At 46.3% G+C, this 22,974-nt stretch overlaps 2 protein-coding genes across 3 annotated transcripts in view; one reads left to right on the forward strand and one right to left on the reverse strand.

The window, feature by feature from the left end:
- Positions 1-213: 213 nt before the first annotated feature.
- On the forward strand, positions 214-8,431 carry LOC116938576 (uncharacterized). The gene is made up of 3 exons (XM_032945884.2): positions 214-435; positions 3,315-3,678; positions 5,302-8,431. The coding sequence occupies exons 1-3, from the start codon at positions 402-404 to the stop codon at positions 5,969-5,971; spliced, it is 1,068 nt and encodes a 355-aa protein (XP_032801775.1). The 5' UTR covers positions 214-401; the 3' UTR covers positions 5,972-8,431.
- Positions 4,757-22,974, reverse strand: part of LOC116938581 (sodium/glucose cotransporter 4) — a 31,506-nt gene continuing 13,288 nt past the window's right edge. For both annotated transcript variants that reach the window (XM_076065914.1, XM_032945907.2), the window contains exons 7-15: positions 21,484-21,564; positions 17,361-17,566; positions 16,981-17,116; positions 16,309-16,416; positions 14,968-15,118; positions 14,256-14,424; positions 13,504-13,719; positions 10,326-10,599; positions 4,757-9,393 (exon numbers count right to left, since the gene is read on the reverse strand). In XM_076065914.1, coding sequence (XP_075922029.1) covers positions 9,206-9,393; positions 10,326-10,599; positions 13,504-13,719; positions 14,256-14,424; positions 14,968-15,118; positions 16,309-16,416; positions 16,981-17,116; positions 17,361-17,566; positions 21,484-21,564 — 1,529 coding nt within the window. In that variant the 3' untranslated portion in view covers positions 4,757-9,205. The remainder of the gene's footprint in view (positions 9,394-10,325; positions 10,600-13,503; positions 13,720-14,255; positions 14,425-14,967; positions 15,119-16,308; positions 16,417-16,980; positions 17,117-17,360; positions 17,567-21,483; positions 21,565-22,974) is intronic.

Here is a 22,974-nt window from a genome sequence, read left to right on the forward strand (position 1 = left end):
TTTGTTGACCCCAGGTCACTCTTGCGAGTGAGATGGTCCCTGGTCTCTGAAGCTTCAGCAAAAATAATCTTGCGAGTTGACCATGACCGGTTCCAACATCACCGCCGTGGCCTGGAATCGAGCTCACGTGACCGACGTCACAGCACCGCGTGCCAACCACTGCGCCACCGCTCACCAAACGTGAATATGCTGACACATTTCTGTTCTATGCAAAAAAAGGGGGGGATTTAAAAGAGGAACTATCATTTATGGAACTGCAGCACGTCCCATATCTACTGCTGGCGTATGGATCACGTGCAATAAAACACAGACGCTCTGTCCTCAAAAAGGCATTGTCGACACACGCGCTTTAGGCTCTGTTCAACACCGCTGAATAATAGACGATTACAATTCTTAAAACCATGAAGCTAACGTCACCAGGTTCATTGGCGTCACGTAAGTAAAATATTTTTACGTTGCATTTGGGGAAATGAATATGGCGTCCGTTTTTTGTCATTCGTTTTACAATGTAAGAGAGGCTGTTTGTCAAGAGTGTACATGTTGTAGCAGCACGTGTCGTATGGGTGTGTGTCAAGAACATCTGCAAATGCTTGTGTATGCATTGCTATGTTTGTGAATATGTACGGGCTATATATGTGGGGACAGGGTGAAACGTTGTAATGCTTGTACTTCGCAGCGTAAAGGACCTAGGATAAATTCCTGGCTCGGAATTGTTTTTCTGTATGGAGGATGCATGCTCTCTCCGCTATTCTGCATTCACTTCGGTTTCCTCCCATAGAAAAAAAAAAACATACAATCTTACTGGTGTTAGCTAAACATCCCAATGCAGGACTTTTATGAGAGCAAAAATATCCTTATTATAAGTGTGTCATCATAATCATGAGCCATGGCGTATCCACTGCTGGATGAAGGACTCACCCAATTCATCGTCATCTCTCAGTCATCTGATGCCACTTTAAGAGACTTCTATGAAAGTGAATTGCAGTCACTTTAAGAGACTTCTATGAAAGTGAATGACAGTCACTTTAAGAGACTTCTATGAATGTGAATGGCAGTCACTTTAAGAGACATCTATGAAAGTGAATGGCAGTCACTTTAAGAGACTTCTATGAACGTGAATGGCAGTCACTTTAAGAGACTTCTATGAAAGTGAATGGCAGTCACTTTAAGAGACATCTATGAAAGTGAATGGCAGTCACTTTAAGAGACTTCTATGAAAGTGAATGGCAGTCACTTTAAGAGACCTCTATGAAAGTGAATGGCAGTCACTTTAAGAGACATCTATGAAAGTGAATGGCAGTCACTTTAAGAGACTTCTATGAAAGTGAATGGCAGTCACTTTGAGAGACCTCTATGAAAGTGAATGGCAGTCACTTTAAGAGACTTCTATGAAAGTGAATGGCAGTGACTTTAAGAGACATCTATGAAAGTGAATAGAAGTCACTTTAAGAGACTTCTATGAAAGTGAATGGCAGTCACTTTAAGAGACTTCTATGAACGTGAATGGCAGTCACTTTAAGAGACTTCTATGAAAGTGAATGGCAGTCACTTTAAGAGACCTCTGTGAAAGTGAATTCACTTCAAGAAGAATTATTTTAAAAACACTGTTTGGGCCTTTCATGGTTAACAAGGGAAACAAACAATTTTGCTTAAACGAAGGAACTCTTAACCACAACCACCTGCAAACACGTACGTATACATACACACATGTACACATGCATGCACATATAAAGCACACACATACACACGTGTACATAACAACTGCCATCGGCCACTAAGTGGCAGTTGTGTCACCACAGCGCCTTTGCTTGGCGAGGTGCAATTTGAGGCCACATAATTTGATAAACTGTACATAAGTTAGAACATGTTGAACACTTATGTGGCCTTCACTGAAACGCTGGACGTCCATATGAATGTCAGCTACTTTTCTTCCCACTTCGTCACTTCCCTCTCGTCTCCATTACATTATTTATTTAATAATGCTAGCTTTATCATTTGCAAAATGCGGCGTTTTCCACAGAGCGCCACTTAGCTTGCTTAATTTGGAGGACAGCCTTCAACAATGTGCATCACCGTCTCTCTTCCAGGACAAGTACAGTTTTTGGGTTGACCGAGATGATTGGCAGATTCACCACTTGTGCTCCCACTGTAGCAACTTGCTATGTTTTAACCAAAAACGCCATCCAGCTCGTTGTTGTAGGCGTCCCTCTACCGCTCCGTTGTAACCTCGAAGTGGACCTAGCCTGGTACTGTCCCAGTAGCATTCTTTACAAGCCTCCTCCACAGAGGCCGATCTTGATATCGCTGGTACCAGTCATTTGCAAATCCAATGAGCTCAAAATCCTCCCGTACCAAATCAGCCAAAACCTCTAGCCCATGATGCGCCCGTTTAGCCCCGCGCCCCCGCCACTCCAGCTAAACAAGCACAACACTCACACACATCACCACACATACACACACTCAACAGTTTCACACACTGCATGTCACGTGGAACCGGCATGCAGTGCGTGAAACACGAGACGCGCTGCTCACACCACCGACAGCACGGCAGCTGTCGGGCATTGCACTCCGTGTGCAGTGTCAGCCCCTGGGGGCTAGGGGCCGAGAGCGCCTGGGGCGGCGCAGGGGTGACGGGGGGCCATGGCCCTCCTTAGCCCGGGGGCCCCCAAGGAGGGGGCTGGGGGACCACGAGACCAGGGCCAGGTCCCTCACGAAGGTTCGAGAAAGGAGGCGTGGCTAGGGGCGGAGTAAGCCCCGGGACTGACTATATAAGGTAGACCCCTGGACGGATCCGGCTGCTGTTGTTCATCTGAAGTCATGGAGCCGTCATCCTGAAGAGAAGCCCCCAAGACAAGACCCGGACCCGAGTCGAGGTCCAGTGTTGACAGCCTCCCCCAAGTTGCGTTAGGGCCTCGTTAGCACGGAGGGACTACCTCCTTAGGTTACCTGGTGGAAGGGGCAGATACTCCTTAGTGTTAGGGTGTTGATGTTATTCTAATAAACGTGTTGCCTCCAGAAGAAGTCTTTCTCCCATTTGTACCCACTACACATGTATGTATATATTCACAGTAGGCACTGTCCTTGTTTATGTTAAACTTATTTCGCACCGCATGTAGCCAACCGTGCTAATCTGAGGTGCGGGGGAAGGACAACAAACTGAACACAAAAAGCAGATCTCAAGAAATTATTTTTAAATCTAGGTGATTTAAAAATGCATAGCTCCAGTGGCTTCCTAAGATTCAACGGAATAGCGTTTCAGACGACCGCAGAATGCATATAATAGTGTTGCCGCTGGTCTTCTCTTCTCTCCACAGATCTATCTCCTCACCTCGCCTTTAGCATCACCATCATCATCACCACCACCATCGTCCCTTCTGCTTCCTCACCTCCGTGCGACTCGCTGAACTTATCCTCCTCGTCGCCTCTGCCCGCCTCCACCACCGCCAAATGTTTCGAAGCCACAGGACCCAACTGCCCTCTCGGCCCGAGTTTGAATTGGGCCGTCCTCGTCTCCTTGAAGTCGGCCGAGATTCTGAAGATCGACTGCAAACTGAAATCCGTGGAGGTTTCTGAGGGGCAGCCGTTTCCCATGCTGCCCAACCTCAATGAGCTCCGACTGAACAACAACCAGCTTCAAAACCTCCCCACGGGGTTCATGGGCAACCATAAGAGCCTCAAGTAAGGGAAACTTCCATAGGCCAAAAACACCCATAGGTCTGGTGGGGGGGGGGGGGGGGGGGGGCGGGGGGCAGTAACATGGCCCCAGTGGGTAGCACGTTAAAACTATTGTTTTTTTATTTTACCGGATAAGGCCTACTGAGCTATGTGTAGCAGCCAAACACTCCTAACCGCATATTGATTATAAATGTGGAGGGAACAACCGGAGGAGTCGGAAAAAAATCCACACGACTACGGGAAGAGAGACATTCAAACGCCAAATATACAGCAGACGTCAGGGTCGGGATCGAACCCACGGACTCCTGTAGAGCAGGCGAGGTAGTTGACATCTCGCCACCATGGCGACCATACATTTGTAGGGGTGTCCAGAGTAGTGGGAGCAGAAGGGGCAATTTGCCCTGAGCCCTTCACGCAACAAATTAGGGGAAACACACAACGGGCCCATTTATTGTCGCGAATAAATAAGGGTAGCTAAGTACGAATTCTGCCGCTGGGCTTTCAGGAGTCCTTGGGCGGATTTTACGCTTGTTGCAGAGATTGTACGCTTGTTGTAGAGATTGTACGCTTGTTGTAGAGATTTAACGCTTGTTATAGAGATTTTACGCTTGTTGTAGAGATTTTACGCTTGTTGTAGAGATTTTACACTTGTTGTAGAAACGTTACGCTTGTTGTAGAGATTTTACGCTTGTTGTAGAGATTTTACGCTTGTTGCAGAGATTCACGGCTCGAGCCCAGCAGCCGCCCTAGTTATTACTGCGGGTGTGTTGCTCATGAATATGCGCCGTTAGTTTCACAGCGGATGTTAAAGATTCCACGATGTGTCTGCAAAAAGAGTGGGCCGCATACGATAACTTACTCCCAACTTAATTGGGAAAACCCACATATGCAGCATCTCCCCACACAGGCAGATGTAGTATGCCCATTTTCACTCTGGCGTTTGGTGCACCTTGTGCCACTAAGGGATAGCCACCACAGGGGATCCCTCTGCCTCTACTTTCAGTTTTTCAGTTTCATTTATTTGGTATAGCCCTGTGAGCCATTCGGCTCTTGAATCGGGTGCAACCACAACAAACAAAAATATGAGAAAACATCTTTATACTGTAGCAGAACATAAAAATGGTCTAAGTGAGGTGGGATTGATGTTAAGGCACTTTGAGTTAGTCGCCGAGGCATTTAAGTGCTCTCCAAATGCAAATCCGTAATAACGTCTCAACATTAAGCTAAGGGTGGTGGCAGCAGTGAGGTACTGTGGTTAATCGCGTTATAAGCTATTGGACCAGGTTTCCCATCTTGAAGACGTGATCTTGAATGAAGGTTATTTGAAGATACTTCATGTTGATCAGTGCAGGTTGCTGAAGGAGGAGAGCACAGATGCGGTGCCACAGAAATACAGTCCGGCGGATTTATCTCACTGCCCACCGCGATGCCCCACAGCCCTATGACAACACGATAATGCGCGGTGAAAGTCTATCAAAGCACTATCCAGACTCATCCCTACTTGGCTTACTAGATCTGATGGGGAACGAGCACATTCCGGGTGATATGGTCAGCGGCACGGTATCTGTAGGTATTGTGCAGAGTCGCGGTTCACAATGGCCCCCTTCCCTGTACGTCGTCTCACAGGGTCCTCCACCTGGAAGACAACCGTCTCACGATCCTGCCCATGGCTTTCCTCAAGGGGTGCGTCAGTATGGAGAAGCTACTGCTGCACAATAACAAGCTGATGCACCTCCCCTCCTTTATCAAACTACCCCTCAAATCCCTCACCCTCCACAACAACTTGCTGGTCTGTGACTGCTCCCTCTACCTCATGCTCCGACACAAAACGACGCTGCTTGTGCCCACCGATCATGCGCTGGAGTTCCCCAAATGCCACAGCCCTGTTCAACTAAAAGGCGAACCAGTCAAGAACGTGTCCATGGACATGGTTTGCCGGAATGTGGGCCCCTATTTCTCCAAGTGGTATGTCGTGGCAATGGCCGTCGGGGCTGCTCTGTTTTTGGTAATTTCCGCTGTAGCGATAGCAGGGATGTGGGTGGCCAGAAGACACTCCTACAATCACCGTCGAGTTTCCAACAATGCTCCCATCAGCGATATCACCGTTAGAACGAGTTTCGCGACCAGCAATACGGTCAACAATGCTTACATCACCACCGCGGAATTATCCTCCCCGTACGTCCCCGAAGATGTGTACGATAATGTGGGGGAGATGTTAGAGGAAGACATGGAATCCGACAATTATATTGATGGTGATGTTAATTATAACGACAAAGACGATTATGAAAATCTGTAGATGTGATGGCTTCAGTTCAGGGTGGACAACTAACCTGGTGTATGCAATGGGGCAGTTTTTTTCCCCCCTTCAAAATATCATGCGAGAAAAAAGGTAATCTGGGTCTACAAAACAAAACTAAAATTGTGAATGTAACAAAGCACTCTGTCCATTATTCAATAATTTGTCAGAATTTGGCTACAATTCAATTTCGGCATGTTTAGCCCCTGCTGTTTGAGTCGATGGTGAGGTGGCTTTGCAGAACCGAGAGCTCTATAAATCCATAACTTTTGAAACTATAGAATGCAGTATCATGCATGCAGAATCTAGATTGTATATATCTGTAAATTTTGTGTGGTCTGTAAACGTGCAACGTTAGGCAAACAGTGCTGCATGTGGTTGGAGCAACGTTGGAGCAACGTTGGACCTCCTCAGGCACAGCGGTGTTAGCCGCTGAGGGTGTGGAGTGTGACGTTCTTCTTTTGACACGCTTTTATTTAACTCACTCTGTTGTTGTTGTCGTTGTTGTCGTCATTGTTGTATCCTCAAATCTTGTAACTCAATTTTAACCCACTTCCCAATGTGGTATCGACTGCAAACTTGCGATACGTATGTCATACTGATGACAATACTATATTCTATCATAAAACATAAAAATTATGTATTTTTAAACGTTCTTTTTTATATGTTATGTTTCGGCGTGGGTCTAATTGTCCACGCTCAACTCACGTTGGCTGTAATTGGTCACGGCCCCCTTACGTTATGGCAAACTTCGGGGCCACTTCCTGGAGTCGTGGAGTTCTGCCATTACTAGTACGGTACATTTCATAAAAGCGTGTTTTAAACATAGTTTTTTTTAAAAAAATATCACTTTTCATTCCTGTTGCTCTGGCAATGTGCACTGACGCTACGCTTAAGTGACGGCTCTATTGGCGCATCAAATAAAGGTTGATTGATTGCCGTGCGGCTTTTGACGATCAAATGTCACCGTACAAAAGTGTTTAATCCTGCTCCTGTTTGCTTCGTTATTTCGTAATGTGTATCCACCTCAAACAGTTACTTTACATGTACATAACGCTGCGTTTTCATTTGTACCCCTCTTTATATGTTCATTTGTTCTGCAAACTTGTACATGGCTGTTGTTTTGCTCATATTTATCATTAATACAACTTTGCAGCCCAATTGTGAAGTTCTTCATTCAGTCAACAATGACTGTAATTGATTTCCCTCGATTCATTCATTTTTCTATGTCATCAGCTCCACTGAGATGACTCACACTTCTGACGTAGAACGCTTTAATGCCATTACTTTTCCAATTCAGTTGCCAGCGAGTATCCACTTTTGCTGTGAATAGCCTGCGATGTCAGTACAGTGGTTATAATTTGTTGTATATTTTTGATAATTCCCACGAATGTTTTTTTTAACACTTAAGTTTGAGAGAGCTTGGAAGGTGCCTCGGTTTTTCATACAGAACGACTCAAAAGCCCACTTTTTATAACTGGTAAAAGCCTATGCAGTAAGTAGTCATGAACGACCCTATAAACATACAGTGCATGAATGTAAAATGAATTATTCCTATGTGCACAATTCAATGCGCGTCATCGCTGAGTGCAATAATAATTTTAATTCATGAACGTCTAAGAATACGTCTCTGTTCAGACAAAAATGGCCGAATCTTGCATTGTTGGGTACATATGAGTTTAAAATAAGTCTTAGGTTATAATCGCATGCCTCGGGTGTCCTAAATCTGGGAAAATAGCCACGTTAACAACAACGATAATAATACTAATGTCCAGTCAAGAGTGAGTCTCTTGCTCACGTACCCATGGAGCTGAGCTCCACGTTAGCACCAGCTCTAGAAACAGCACTTGAACATTCCACATTAGCTTTACTTTGATTTACAATGTTTTTTTTTTACATAAGTATTCTTTTTTGGGGGGTGCAACCCAGGCATTTTATATCCTAATAAACGTTGCGCGTGTTATGAAATGTCACTCTCTCCGTGCGTGTTGATGTTGGGGATTATCCGAGTCTCAAGGCTTTCCTTTGCAGGAGGGTTATTATGCGTGCGTTCTACCGGTTCAGTAATGGCTAACGCAAGGTCTGTGGAGCCTGGTGGGTCGGTGCCACCTCTACATTTTCTCAGCGTGCACGCAGCTCCCGCCTGAAATGAATAATTCATCAGTTCGATTATTTAGATTATTTTCTGCTATACATATCCACATGATATGCCACTTCGTTGAGCTATAATTTGTGAAAGAGAAGCTCGTAGTTCAGTGGGCTTTACCTGGTAAGGTAAAAAAAAGTTTAGTGTTATTTGTATTAAAGTTATTTGCTTACCTTTCCTATGCTTTGCACTCCTATCGTGGTTGTGTATTGATTGTTGTAACGTTCTGATCCGCCCCTACTAGACATCTGTGAGAAAGAGCTTCATAGCTCATCGGATTCCTTCTGCAGTCTAAATAAACATTCTGATTCTGATGAGTTCTGAATGATAATCATTATTTCAACTTGTAAAGTGCACAGTATTTACTCGCTCTCGTACAGAGATAACAACTCAGAGGCGTGAGGAGGAGCCACGGACAAGCATGAAGGCAGCCACACGATAAGTTGCCGCCCATATTTTCCCAAGCTCTGCGCTTCTCTATGTATTAAGGTGTTACCAGCGAATTAATTAGTGTTTACACGTGGGAAGAAACTGGAGCATCCGGAAAAAAACGGAACCATGAGAAAGGGAAACACTCTATCCCATACAGACGGAACAGGTGGAGTCAACATATTAAGTCCAGCCTTCTGGAAAGTCAGGGTATGAATTATTAATAGCAGCATGTAGCATGGCATTGTACTCTGTGCATAAATGTCCCCGTTTCTGTGATTGCTTATCTCTAGTCTGTCTTCACGTCCCTTTCTACGTCTTCACGTCTCTGTGTATCCTCCTTTAGTTCAGCGAAGTGATGATGACGATCACAGGTATGATGATGTTAACATTGGCTTATAAACAATGATGATGAAAGTTCAGAGATAAACGATGGCGATTCAGAACAAGATGGTTCAGAATGCCATGGTGATGCTGCTTCCACGCATGCTGATGGCTCACAACAAGAGAGTTCAGGTGTCAACAAAATACACAGTGACTAGTCTCTTAAGGTCGGGATGAGTAGCGATAAACCTTGACAGTAGCTGTGTGGCTTTCATAATGAATTGAAGAGGAGGTGGTGGTAACGGGGATGGTGCGTCGTTAGTGTCGTAGTGAGGTCAGGCGTAATAGCCCCACATGAAGATATTTCCAACAAGAAGGAGCATGGCGCTGGTGTTGCAGATATGTTTCCACTTCCAGTCCTCCTCAATGCTTGTTAGGATGGGCGGCGATGATGATGACGATGATGATTTAGACCCAGTGAGGCCACACATCCAGAAAAGAGCTCTCTTCCAGCCTCGTGGTCCTGCAATGAAGCCACCCCACAAAAAAAAAACACGTTGTTTAAACACAAAACCTGCATCAGGCCTAATGCATTCCATGTCAGCATTTCTGTTGGAGGCTCAGGGGATTCACAATGGCCATATCAGATAAACTGAAACCAGCACCGCTGAGGTCCTGGCTTCAAGTCATGGAGTTGAATCGTGCCTCTCCATTTCAGGAGGCTTATAATGGATGTGTTGGAGACACTGAGCCAGCATGGCTGGCTGAGACTTGTTTCAAGTACTTAGACTGAGTATCTCTTTCTATCAGAATGGGCATGTTAGAGACATCTGGGTTTCAGCTGCCAGCGATTAAACCGAGATGATGGTCTTAGTCCTGCTACCAAATGACCGAACAAGTCGAGGCCATAATATAAAAGCTTCGTCTCTTGATTCAATACATCTCAGCTTCGAGGAATGCATATTTAGGTGCGATTGCTGTGCGGAAAACGCTCTTTGTGGGGCAAAATAGAAAGGCGTGACACCCAATGTGGATGAAAAAGAATAAACTTCAAAAGTCGTCATTGGGGCCGTTCTCCGACTCAAGAGTTACACATTGAAACTTCGTTGAATCGGACAAAATGCACCCAGCGGCATCATTGGAATTCGTGGGTGGGAAGAAACAACTCGGAATCACTCCGTCTCAGCCCATTATCGACGTTGTGCCGCCATCTGTTTACAACTTCTGTTTAGACTCAGCCTAAGCCTCGGCGAGCCTCAGGTTCGCCTCGTACCACCTCGATCATAATTTATATTCAGCCTGAGCGCAAAACTGCAGAACCTATTCTTGTGCAACCCCAGTGTCAGCCTTTCTATTTAGACCCAGACTTGGTCCAATCATGTAGAAGGTCTAGACCAGTGATGCCACTGTCAGCATGTTTTTGTAGATCCAGCCTTTAGCCATGCGCTCTCTCACCTGTCTTTTCTGGGGCCTCTTGATCAAGATCTCCAGTTCGCTTGTGGGTGTCCCCGAAGAGGCCTTTACCATCGGGCACCTCGCAGGAATTGCTTTGGGCAGCCTCTTCGGGGCTTTTAGAGTTGCCTGTCTCGTCGGGCACCTCGCATGGATTGCTGTGGCCACCCTCCTCGGGCTCCTTAGAATTGCTTGTCCCATCGGGCACCTCACAGAGATTGCCGTGGCCACCCTCGGCGTCCTTGGAGTGTCGAGTCCACCAAGTTAGGCGGACAAGCTGCAATACAGGATAAATACTTAAAAGTTTGTTGTATGTACGATATGGATACTGAACTTCTTTCGCACCACACGTAACCAACCATGGTAATTTGGAGGTGCGGTGGGAAGGACAACAAAACTAAACGCAAAAAGCAGTTCTAAAGAAACGAGTTCGTCATTCCAGATAATGATTTGAAAGTCCAGCACAGCTCCAAGTGGCTTCCGAATATCGGAAGGGGAAGAGCGTTCCAGATGGCCGCAGAAGCAGCGCACCGCTCGATGATGCGGCGACCGTCTTTGTTCGACGGCTGGGCAAAAAGCCGCCGCCGCTGCTGCGAGGATGACCGGAGTTGCGCGTGATGGCAGTTTATGCTGCTTGACGAGATCAGCAACGAGGTGTCGTGGTTCATTTGGGGACAAGCACTTTGTGTGCAATGAGTGCGACCTTATGACGTATTCGTTCGGCAACCGTATTCGTTAACGACGCGGCCCATGAAACACAGAGCTCCTCTCTAGTAGCTACACACCTAGGCCGGAGGGTAAACGTTGAGTTTTATAAGGGCACCATAGGGTGACCAGCCCCTCCCCACCCAGCCCCTCCCTCCCCACCTAGCCCCTCCCTCCCCACCCAGCCCCTCCCTCCCCACCTAGCCCCTCCCCACCCAGCCCCACCCCTCCCACCCCCCACCTAGCCCCACCCAGCCCCTCCCCACCCTCCCCTCTCCACTCAGCCCCACCCCTCCCATTTTTGGATGCACGACGGACGGACGGACACAATAATCCCCTGTGGGCTGGTGTAAACAGGAGGTTCCTACCAGTAAAATGGGAAAAAATTTACATTTCGTACATGCACAATCCTAACCATATAACGCACAAAAATCAATTTAAATTGATGAAGAATTCTTTGGTACACGATCAACTGCAATACAAATCACCTTGGGTTTTTACGAAAACACAGAAGCAATACCTCAACCCGTGCACTTTTAAATTACCCAGCGTTCATGCCATGAATTTTGTGATTTTTTTCTAAAACGGAATTGTGTCTCGTGAAAAGCCACAGCGGGCACCGTGCACTGTGATGTTATGCATTGTTCTTATGGTGCAACGTTAGTGCAGCCCTTTTGCCGATCCACTGCTGGACGAGGACCTCCCGCTATGAACTGCATTCGATGTATTCCGCCTAGTGTAGCTTATTTTGTAAAAAAAAAATTATCAGCAATGAACAATTCACTGCTGGGAAAAGGCTTTCTCTCAAGTCTTTCACGCTCCCCCACCTCTCTCACTGCCTCCCATCTGGTGCCAACTCTCACAGCGGGCACGGCGGGCACAGTGCACCATCTCATCTTTCGTGTACGGCATTTTCTCGTTATTCGTGAGGGACGCTCGTGAGTAGCACATTTCACGGATAATTACTATATTGGCCAACGAAAACCTATTGATTACATGACAGTAAGCTATTGATTACATGACAATCGTATCAACACGCATACAATTGGTTATAACATGAATAAAATACACTTTAAAGTATTAAATAATCATTTACAAACGAACTTACCTTCAATTATGATGCCATGCGTCATATCTCATCACTTTCTCACTCTCTCGATGCAATCGTGTCGAGCTCCAGATGCGATTCGTGGATAGCCAAAATCGCGGATGGCAAGTTTGTCAATAACGAGGGAATACTGTACTTCTCTTCTTCCCTTGCCTTATCCATATCACACCAATATAATTTTCATTCCGGCCATAAGTCATCTGATGTCGAAGCCAGATGCCCTTGTCCACATGCGTTTCAACGTTGTCACTTTTCTATACGAAGGAAAATTCATCACTGCTTCCTAAACGCATGAATCTGATACCAAATAGAAAGGACGTATACAAGTTTTCCCCTGTTGGCAAGTAGGATGCATTTTCTGGAAGGACGTACTGTATGAATGTAATAATAATCTTAATCTTTGGCATTTACATGGTGCGTAAATGCTTCAGTAACTCAAAGCGCTTTACATCACATCTCAACATTCAAAGGGCGCCCCCATTGGCAGCTGTCCCTGTGTGGCACAAGGTTGACTCCGCACCTGCCTGCAAGGGGGGTATTAGTCTGCCAATATGGAAATGGTGATGATTATTGCTAAGTGAATTCCAATTGAGTAATTTGTGGGAAAATGTAGGAATTTGGCAAATTTTGACCTTCATGCCAGCACAGAATTGCCTACCCGTTTCAAATGGCTTCATGGGACCATTAACGCCCATTGTTCAGCAGACAGTATGTATTTATCCTGCAGTAATAACCAGGGCGACCTGCTGGCACATTACCACTGGGCCATGCCACATTTATATCCATACCATCGATCTTTTTTAAGCAACTAGGAATCCAATTATAATGTACTTATTTTATCCAGAGAAGCTACACTGAGATATATGACTCATTTTCAGGAGGGTCCTTCGTTGGGTTTTTATTTTAAGATGTTTCAAGCCAATTAATAATGAGTGTTTATACGTGGAAGGAAATGATAAACCAAATACTTTTTTTATTTTAAAAGGTAAGGCCCACTGAGCTATACAGATCTTTTTCAGAAGCGACCTGGCCGCAAATAATAGCTCAACGAAATGGCTTATCGCGTGGAAATGTACAGCAAACAAATACTAAGTCGGAGCAAATCCGAAACTGGAACACCAAGAGAAAACCTATGCACGTGCTGGGGCCACACTCTATCCCCATACAGATGGAAACAGTTGGCGATTAGTCGACACCCACAGGAAGGGAGTTTCACAACATCTGTGCGATCCACCAAACCCTATCCGTAGTGCTGGATTACAGGCCACGTGCATAGCCACCACTGCCCCCCGGCTTAAGCAGCAGAGCGCTTACTCGAACGTAAAAAGCGAGCGAGCTGAAGAGGCGCGGTGGAAAGTGTGACCTCACGTGCTGAGGGTGTGGGGCGGGCGTGGCGAGGCTGATGATGACCCCGATGAGGGCCGTGAGGCCACAGAGCAGCAGAGCGAAGTAGAGGTAGTGCACGTCGCGCAGCACGGGGGGGCGCCGGTCGGCCTCGCCGCACGCCGGGGGAGGGAAGGAGAACTCCAGCGCCATGCGGGACACCCCGATGGCCAGGCCGCACATGAGAGCCCAGAAAGCGCCCTGCTCGCACGCGTGCACACGCACGGTCCGCTTCCAAATACACACGGTGGACGAGGGCCCCCCCAATGCTGTGCGGGTCGTGTGCGTTATTTGACCGTTCTCTTAAGACGCTGGTCGGTGTGGATTCGTCAAGGCGTTGAGCGTAGACAATATATATTTTTTATGCATTGCCCTCTGCTGCCCATCACTTGGTCCCATGGACATATGAAAACTAAGGCTTTGGCGGTCACCTCTTTAAGAATCCCGAGTGATATGGTCATACATTGCCCGCATCGTAAGTCGAGGGTTAGGCCAGAAATATTTGAAGCAGAATCAGAATCTTTTATTTATCCTGGAGAAATCCCACGAGATATGAAGCTCTTTTTCACAGATGTCCAGCAGGGGCGGGTCAGAAAGTTGCAGCAACAAACAATAAGCCTGAACAAAATCCCGATTTTTGCCAAAGCTTTTATGAGGTTACACCGGGACAGCCATTTGTGAAACCACCAGAACTCTTCCGGCCCAATAAAGATGTTCGGTGGCCTCGTCACACAAACCGGCTCATTCATCCGGGGCCAGAAGATGGCGAGGAGGAAGATCGCGGTGATCGGAGGAGCGAGGAAGCTCGTCACCGACTGGATGTAGTCAAAGAGTCGGCCACTGTTCGCCACTTGAACAACCGGCAGCCACAGAATGCTGATGATCACCAGTAACAGCACGAACAGCCTGGGGTACACGTGTACGTTTGAGTGTGTGTGACCGCGAGTTATGACAGTGTCAGTGCGTGCGAGCGTTGGCGAGTGTCTGCGAGAGTCGGTGTGCATCAGTGCCTTATGATTGTTAGTGAGTGTTGGTGAGTGTCTATGTTGGTGAATAGCTGTGAGCGTGGCGAGCATTGGTTCGTGTGAGCGTGATGGTGAGTGTTAGTGCATGTCTGTGAGTGCCTTTGAGTGTTGGTGTGGGGAGCGGTGGCGGAGCGGTTAGTGTGCTGCGCTACAAACCTGGCGACCTGAGTTTGATACCCGCTCACGTGAAATACCAGCAATAGTTGTATGTTCTGGTCATGGGCCTCCCCTAGTACAGTGTGTAAACATCGCCACTGGGAAGACAAAGGCGGGCAAGCGTGGTGCTGGCCACCCACCCCCTGGTGCACCGTGCCGGCCTTCATAGGTGCTCTCCTCTAACAACATTTGCCCCACCAGTCTGTTAAGGCTACACGGGGGAATCTTGTGTCTGTGTTGGTGAATGCTGTTGAGCGTCCCTACTCACCTCCCCACCACCATAAGCTCCATCTCCGAGGCTCGTGGGCGGAATCTCTTCCACACGTCTATGGTGAAGATGGTGCCCGAGGAGTTGAAGATCGACGTGAGGGATGACATCAGCGCCGCCACCATCACCGCCATCATCAGCCCCCGTAGGCCTGCAGGCAAGGGGTCATGGGGTCAACAGGAGAGGTCAACAGTCATAGGGGTCACGTGGTCGTCATGGGATCATAAGGTCAGATGGCAAATGGGAGTCAGATCAATGGGTGACTGGGGTCAAGGTGTGAGGTTATACATAAAGAGGTCGCTAAGTTGAAAGGTCGTTAGGTCACTGGCTAAAGGATTACAACAGGTTAGATATTGTTGTATTGGGATTAAGCGTTATGGATCGCAGTAAAGCGTATGGACAGGGTTAGTGTTAAGGGTCAGACCATGGTAAATAATGTATTGTGGGCTTGAGTTTTACCCTAAGTTTCAGGCAGTGTTCGTGGAAGGCAGGAGTGAGGAACCTCCGACCCAAAGGTTGGACATGGCTCGTTGTCACATGAGACCTACCACATCAAAACCGCCTAAAAACGATGATAGCCACGCTAATCGCGTACTCAATGGCAATATTATCAACCTAGAAGCACAACATTTTTTATTTGAGTGGTGTTATTCGATTTTTTTCATTTTGGCAGCAATGTGTTCGTTAGCTCAATGCCAAAGTCGAGGTCTGCTAGCCACGGCAAGAGGGCTTAGTCCATTAACCAGGTAAAGTCTTATTAACCAGGTGAAGTCTTAACTGACTGTGATGTTTCCATCCTACCTGCCTATGTCAGCTGTTATTTCCGACTCTCTGTGTCTCTCTCTCTCTGTGCATCTCTCTCCGATCTCTACTCCAGTGACCCTGGTGCTGCCGCGGGGTCCACTTTCTGCCCCGCCTCCCCCCCTTCTCTCTCCTCCCCGACTGCCGAGGCCTACTATATAACCTCGTGCCACGGCAGATCTCTCGCCTACTTGAGCAGTTTTCTCTTGCTGTCGTTGTCCCACCTGATGACGATTGCTTGTGTTGCTATCGGAACGTCGTGATCTATTATTTTTCTACCTACGTGACTTAACCGAAAGAACAAAAGAGTATAAAATAACCTCTTGCAGTGACATAAGTGAATGGGACGCGTGTTAATGTGTGCCCCGACAAAGGTATAATATTTAAAAGTCCATGACCCTAAGTAGGGAAAAAACTCCCCTATCCCGGTTTTGGGGGTCATTGGTTAGGGATTGTGGTAAACAATGACCTCCTGACCTCGCGGGCATCAGCTGCAATGCTGGTTTCTTGGTAGTGTTAGTGACGGCGGTAAACGGTTACCTGTGGGCATGAGCTCCACCACGAGTTTGGGGTAGGCGATGTTGGAGCAGCCGACCTTGGAGCCACAGACTCGTTGGCACTCGTCCGGAACGACGCACGCAACCTCGTCTAGGGCAGCACAACACGGGTGCCTCTCGTCAAAGATGCACCTCGTTAGAGACACGACCCTGCCTCGCAGGCTTCTTCACACAAATTATAATCATAATCTTAATTGAAGTTGGAGAAATCCGATGAGCTATGAAGCTCTTTTTCACAGATGTCCAGTGTAGGGTGGGTCAGCAAGTTACAACAGCAAACAATATGAAAAAAACGATAGGAGTGCAATATAATAGAAAATGGTGAGCAAGTCACTATATATAATAATTTATCATATATGTCCGATTTTTCAAGACTGGGCAAGGCAGAAAAAAAAACGATTTACTTGAAGCCTAAAATACTGACGATGTTAATGGTGATGATGATTTTCAGGTGGCTATGATGACGATCCTAATGCTGCTAATGCTTATAATACTGCCCATGCTTCGGATGGTCACGGTGGAAACAAAGATGATGCAGCAGCTATTGATGATTATGAGTCGTTGACTATGCTGCTGTTGCTGCTGTTGATGACGACGATGTAAACGCCCATGGTCCCGATATGGATGTAGGTGATGATAATGACGTGCACAATACCAGGGAACATCGCTCTGCTCATCATCCCGGGCCAGACGATGAAGAACATGGGCAGGACCTTGAGAAAGCCGGCGAGAACGGAGCCAGCCTTGGCGTGCGAGAGCGAGCGGGCGGAGAGAGAGCGCTGCACAATCACCTACGGGCACGTACAGCAACAATAACAACGCCTCACTTGTTTTGAGGTCACACTCATTGGACACAAAGTGCTCGCCACAAATGAACCACAACACCTTGCTGATCTCGTCAAGGAGCATAAACCGTCACGCAAACTCCTGTCATTTTTCTCAGCGGTTTTCGGCTAGCCATCCCCACCTCCTCCTCCACCACCACCACTATCAACACCACCTCCTTCACCCCCACCTCCTCCTCCAGCCCCGCACCTGGTCCGTGCACCAGTTCCACGTGGCGAGCACCGTCAGTCCGAAAATGAGTCCGGGCCAGGGCAGGTCCCCCTGGACGGGGTCTCGGAGGAGGTGGAGGGCATCTGCCCGGGGCTGGTGGCACGTGGTGTTGGGCACCGTGACGTTGGGCACGGCCGCCATGTAGCTACGCGCCATGCCCTCGTACCCGTCCAGCTTCACCAGGCCTGGGTGCGGGGATAGCAGGGGGTGGACGACAGTGGACAAGGGTGGATGTTGATTGCCATTGATAAATATTGAGAGTGCCCCCACTCTCCTGCAGGATATTTTAGGCCTGGTAGAGCAGGTGAGGAAAGGTCAGCGTTGGACAATGAGAAGGGATGGCAGAGGGTCAAGAGTGAACAAATGAAGGATGAAGCATCACGGATGTACAATGGTGAACGATGAAAGACGAGGCCAAAGGTAGACAACGATGGACATGGGTAAAGTATGAACAGGGCTGGACATTGGCAGGCAAATGTCATAGGTGAACAAAAAAAAAGTGTTCAAACTAAACTTTTTTTTATTTTGCCAGGTCAGGCCCACTGAGCTATTTAGCTATTTTTCAGAAGCGACCTCGGCCACAAATGATAGCTCAACGAAGTGCCTTATCATGTGGAAATTAATAGCAGCCAAATACTGTACTCTAAATGCATGTTTGTAAATGTGGAAGGAGGAGCCAGAGAAAAATCCACGCGACCACGGGGAGACACACACCACAAACTCAGGGTCAGGATCGAACCCACGACCTCCTGGAAACGAGATGAGGTAGTGAACATCTCGCCAGAGGGGGACAACGATCGGTAATGCTGGACAATAGTGGACAAAGATAGATAAGGGGCCGTCCATAAATGACGTCACGCAATTTTGGACGATTTTTGACCACCCCCCCCCCCTTCGTGACACGACGTCACAAAAAGTCAGACCCCCCCTTCAAATATGACGTCACAAAGCTCTGCCCCCCCCCCCAAAAAAATATAAAACATGCTTCAAATCGTTTTAAACTATTGACATTGTAGTGCGTATTTAATGTGGTGCTGCACTCTGATGTTGTAGGAGAAAACATTTATTCAAAAGTCTATTTAATTAAGTAAATCATGTTGTCTATATTTATTTAAAGTTGCGCATTTTGATGTGACGCCACATTTCTCAACCCCCCCCCCCCCTCGTCACACATCGTCACAAATGTCTGACCCCCCCTCCCCCTAGGTGCGTGACGTCATTTATGGACGACCCCTAAAGGTCAAGTGTGGGCAATAATTGACAAGGTCGAATGTAGAAAGTCATAGACACAGGTTATTGTGAACAATCATCACCGGTGGAAAGTGTAAACATTTATAGCTGTGGCTGAACACAGATATGAGAGCACAATGCTGAATAATGGTACAATAGGTTTTCACTCGCTGGACTACAACATAGCAGGATACAGTGAGGGAAAAAAAATATTTGATCCCCTGCTGATTTTGTACGTTTGCCCACTGACAAAGAAATGATCCGTCTATAATTTTAATGGTAGGTTTGTTTGAACAGTGAGAGACAGAATAACAACAAAAAAATCCAGAAAAACGCATGTCAAGAATGTTATAAATTGATTTGCATTTTAATGAAGGAAATAAGTATTTGTCCCCCTCTCAATTAGAAAGATTTCTGGCTCCCAAGTGTCTTTTATACAGGTTGAGATTAGGAGCACACTCTTAAAGGGAGTGCTTCTAATCTCAGCTTGTTACCTATATAAAAGACACCTGTCCACAGAAGCAATCAATCAATCAGATTCCAAACTCTCCACCATGGCCAAGACCAAAGAGCTCTCCAAGGATGTCAGGGACAAGATTGTAGACCTACGCAAGGCTGGAATGGGCTCACTGTATGTGTGCGTGTATCTGCTGTATATTTGTGTACATGGCTGTGTATGTGTATACGTGTGTGTATGTGTAAACGTGTCTGTAAATGGGGAGAGGTGGTGCAATCGTTCCCCTGGGTCGACTCAGCCTCAAAAAGAGTACCTCGTGCAATGTGTAAACATCGACACTGGGGAAACGGGCCGTAAGGTGCGGTTCTGGCCACCCACCCCTTCAATTGCCGTGCCAGCCTTCAACAGTCTGTAAATGCGATATGGGGGATCTTTGTCTACGTGTATACGTGTGTATATGTGTTAATATATTGTTTTGTCACCTGTATGATGCATCCAATATCCTTCTAGTAACGATATGGTAACTCCCTCGCCTGGTATGCAGGAGGTCGTGGGTTCAATCCCGACCCCGATGCATGCATATTTGGAGTTTGCATGTTTTCCCCGTGGATTTTTTTACTGGTTCCTCCAGTTTTCCCTCCACATCTAGAAACATGCGTTTAGAGTATTTGGCTGCTAAAAATGTACACGTAATAAGCCACTTCGTCGCGTTATCATTTGTGGCCAGGTTATCATTTGTGGCCAGGTCGCTTCTAAAAAAGAGCTATATAGCTCTATGGGCTTTACCTGGTAGAATAAAAAATAGTTTAAATAGTTTTTAGTCTATTCACCTTGGACCCCATCACATCCATAGCAGCCTGGTCTCGGCCAACGATTCAAAGCTGTGGGTGAGGATTTTTGCATCAGCTCCCACCCCCAAACCCTTCGGATGCTGACGGGAAATGGGTGAGGTTTGTGGCTCATGTAGCTAGTTCAGCATTTGGACTTTTGATTTTATATTAATATACTGTAGTATCATTGCAGAATATCATAGCAGATATGGGCGGTTTTTTTTTAAAAAGAGGAATTGTACAAAATGCAAACCAAGGAAAGCGGTTGCCATCAAATTCCTGTTGCCATTATTAGACCGCGGGGATTTTTGCACATGGTTCGAGCGGTGGCAGAGTGGTTAGCTCGTTACGCTGTGGACTCGACAAACCGAGTTCGATTCCCGATCATGACGAACACCGGCGGCGAGTGAAATCTCAGCCACTGCTTAACCTACCTCCACCTCACCAACCCGCAGTGCCGGATGAAGTTAGTGCGGGGGCCTGTAGCATTTATTATAAAGGGGTCCTAAATAAAAATAAATAACACGTAACTATGAAAACACAATTTTTTTTTACTTGCATAGCAAAGTAATTGGATTTTTTCATTTGCTATACAGCCAAATAATACGACAAATCGCTAACGTTAAACACCCATTCGTTCATAAAAGTTGAAGGCAGTGTAGTACTATAGTAAAAGAGCAAGTGCAGAATCACTGAGCTTGAAAGCGTTTAGCGCGGGGTCCTTTTGAAAGTGCGGGGCCCATAGCATATGCATCTACTTTTTTCCACGAGGATAATCCGTCACTGCCAACCCATACTGACCAGTATGGTGAAGTATGGTTGTTTCACACACTCAGACTTGCAGTTGCTAACTCTTGGAAGGAAAGAAAACAAAAGTTGCTTTTATTGTCGCACATATTTAAGATAAGCAAGGGTTTGTTGTACAAGTACCTGCTGAATTTGATAGAATTTGCTACTTTGGACCATGGGCAAAGGTCTCTCAGTAAGAGGGCCTCTCGTAAATACAGAGGCTTAAGTGGTACAGCTATCGACTGTGCAGGCGGTGCAACTACATCAGGGCCCACGGGCCGGAAAGGCCGAGGATTTTAGCTGAGCTAAACTATCGTCGATTCTAACCACACACAATGGGGACTATGGAAGCTTCCTCAAATCCAGAATCGCCAATGAAATGCATTTGCGATGCCAGCGCAGGAATCGTCCCAATTCTACCCCGATTATGGGGTGATGTTCATCGTGTGTGGGGAACAGTGGAATAGTGGTTAGCGCACCATACTATGAAGGCAGCACTCCCAAGTCCCAAAACGAGCCACGGCTAATGCTAAAGGCAAGTGATATCTGAACCGGCTCTAGGCCTACCCTAGGTTAACTCAGTCATAAATGAGTGTCTGGTGGAGTGTGTAAACATAACAACTGGAGAGACAAATGCAGCTGGGTGGGATTATAGCTACACCACCCATTTGTGCGCCATGTCAGCCTTCATCGGTGCTCGCCAACAGCACTTGCCCCAACATTCTACGTAAGGTTAAGTGGGATCTTTGAACATCGTGCGCATGAGTAGAATTCGTAGTTGTTTACATATACTCACCAATTCCCATCAGAATCATTGCTCCCACAACCATGATCACAGTCTGGAGTGCATCGGTGTAAATGACAGCAGCCAGGCCTCCTAAACATGGGGAGATGCGGGGTGGACAAGGCAGCCATGGAGACACAGGAAGACATTGGGTGAAGGGAGACACGGGGACACACGGGATGGAGAAGGGAGACATGGAGATAGGGTGGTAAGTGAAGACACAGGGAGGCAAGGGAAAACATGAGGGGGTACAAATTCACCATTATTCACAACGAAATTACAATGCAAATTGACGTACGTACGTGTGTATTGCTGAATATGTATATTACACACAGGTATCTAAGTTCAATTCCCAGTCGTGGGTACCACCAGGAGCAGGTGGTATATTAACCTATTTAGTTACTATTATATTCTTAGCTCTTTCGGTAAAGTCACGTTAAAGGGAAACAATAAAATAATAAAATATATAAAACAATAAAAAATTCTCACGACGTTTCGACCATAACACAAACGGTCGTCATCAGGTGTGTCGGTTTGCATAAATGTATTTATTTTTAAACGGTGGATTTATTTATTTATTTAAAAACGTCAGCGCCACGCGCAGCGATTTAGCAGTTTATTTAGAAGGACTAGTCCATCTATGTTCTGAAAAGAGGAGGGGGGAGACGAAAAATTAATGTATGCTGTCTGAAAGCCACCGTAAGCTTGAACAATCAATTAAGACCTGAAATGGTTTATCAAATCTTTCCAATGATTGCTAAGCCAGAATCCATCTTTTCGGTTGAAATTGTCTCTGTGCTTGTATATGTGGATAGCCTCATGAATGAATCTCTCATGGTAGCCAGATGGCTTACAAAGAACCTCTGTCTTGGAGAAGTCAATGTCATGTGAGCCTACTGAATTATAACAGTGATCTGCCACGGCAGAGGTGTTGGTCCTACCGTGTTTAAGGTCTGCTTTGTGTTCACGAATGCGGTCCGAGACATGGCGTTTGGTTTCTCCAATGTAACTACTACCTCTTTTCAGAACATAGATGGACTAGTCCTTCTAAATAAACTGCCAAATTGCTGCGCGTGGCGCTGACGTTTTTTATAAATAAATACACCGTTTAAAAATAAATAAATTAATGCAAACCGACACACCTGATGACGACCGTTTGTGTTATGGTCGAAACGTCGTGAGAATTTGTATTGTTTTATATATATTTTATTATTTTATTGCTTCCCTTTAATGTGACTTTACCGAAAGAGCTAAGAATATGAATTACTGCAGTCACGAAAGCTTTAAATCAATATTTAGTTACTATTAACCTTTTTTTTATTTTACCGGGTAAGGCCCATTGAGCTATACATATAGCTATACATATAGCTCTTGTTTAGAAGCGACCTGGCCACAAATGATAGCCCAATTAAGTACCTTGTCATTTGGAGATTTACAGCAGTCAAATACTCTAAATGCATATTGGTTCTAAATGTGGAGGGAAACACCAGAGGACCCTGTTTC

The sequence above is a fragment of the Petromyzon marinus genome, chromosome 1 (assembly GCF_048934315.1).
Source record: "Petromyzon marinus isolate PM22_M1 ecotype Great Lakes invasive population chromosome 1, UKy_Petmar_22M1.pri1.0, whole genome shotgun sequence".
Lineage (NCBI taxonomy): Eukaryota > Metazoa > Chordata > Hyperoartia > Petromyzontiformes > Petromyzontidae > Petromyzon > Petromyzon marinus.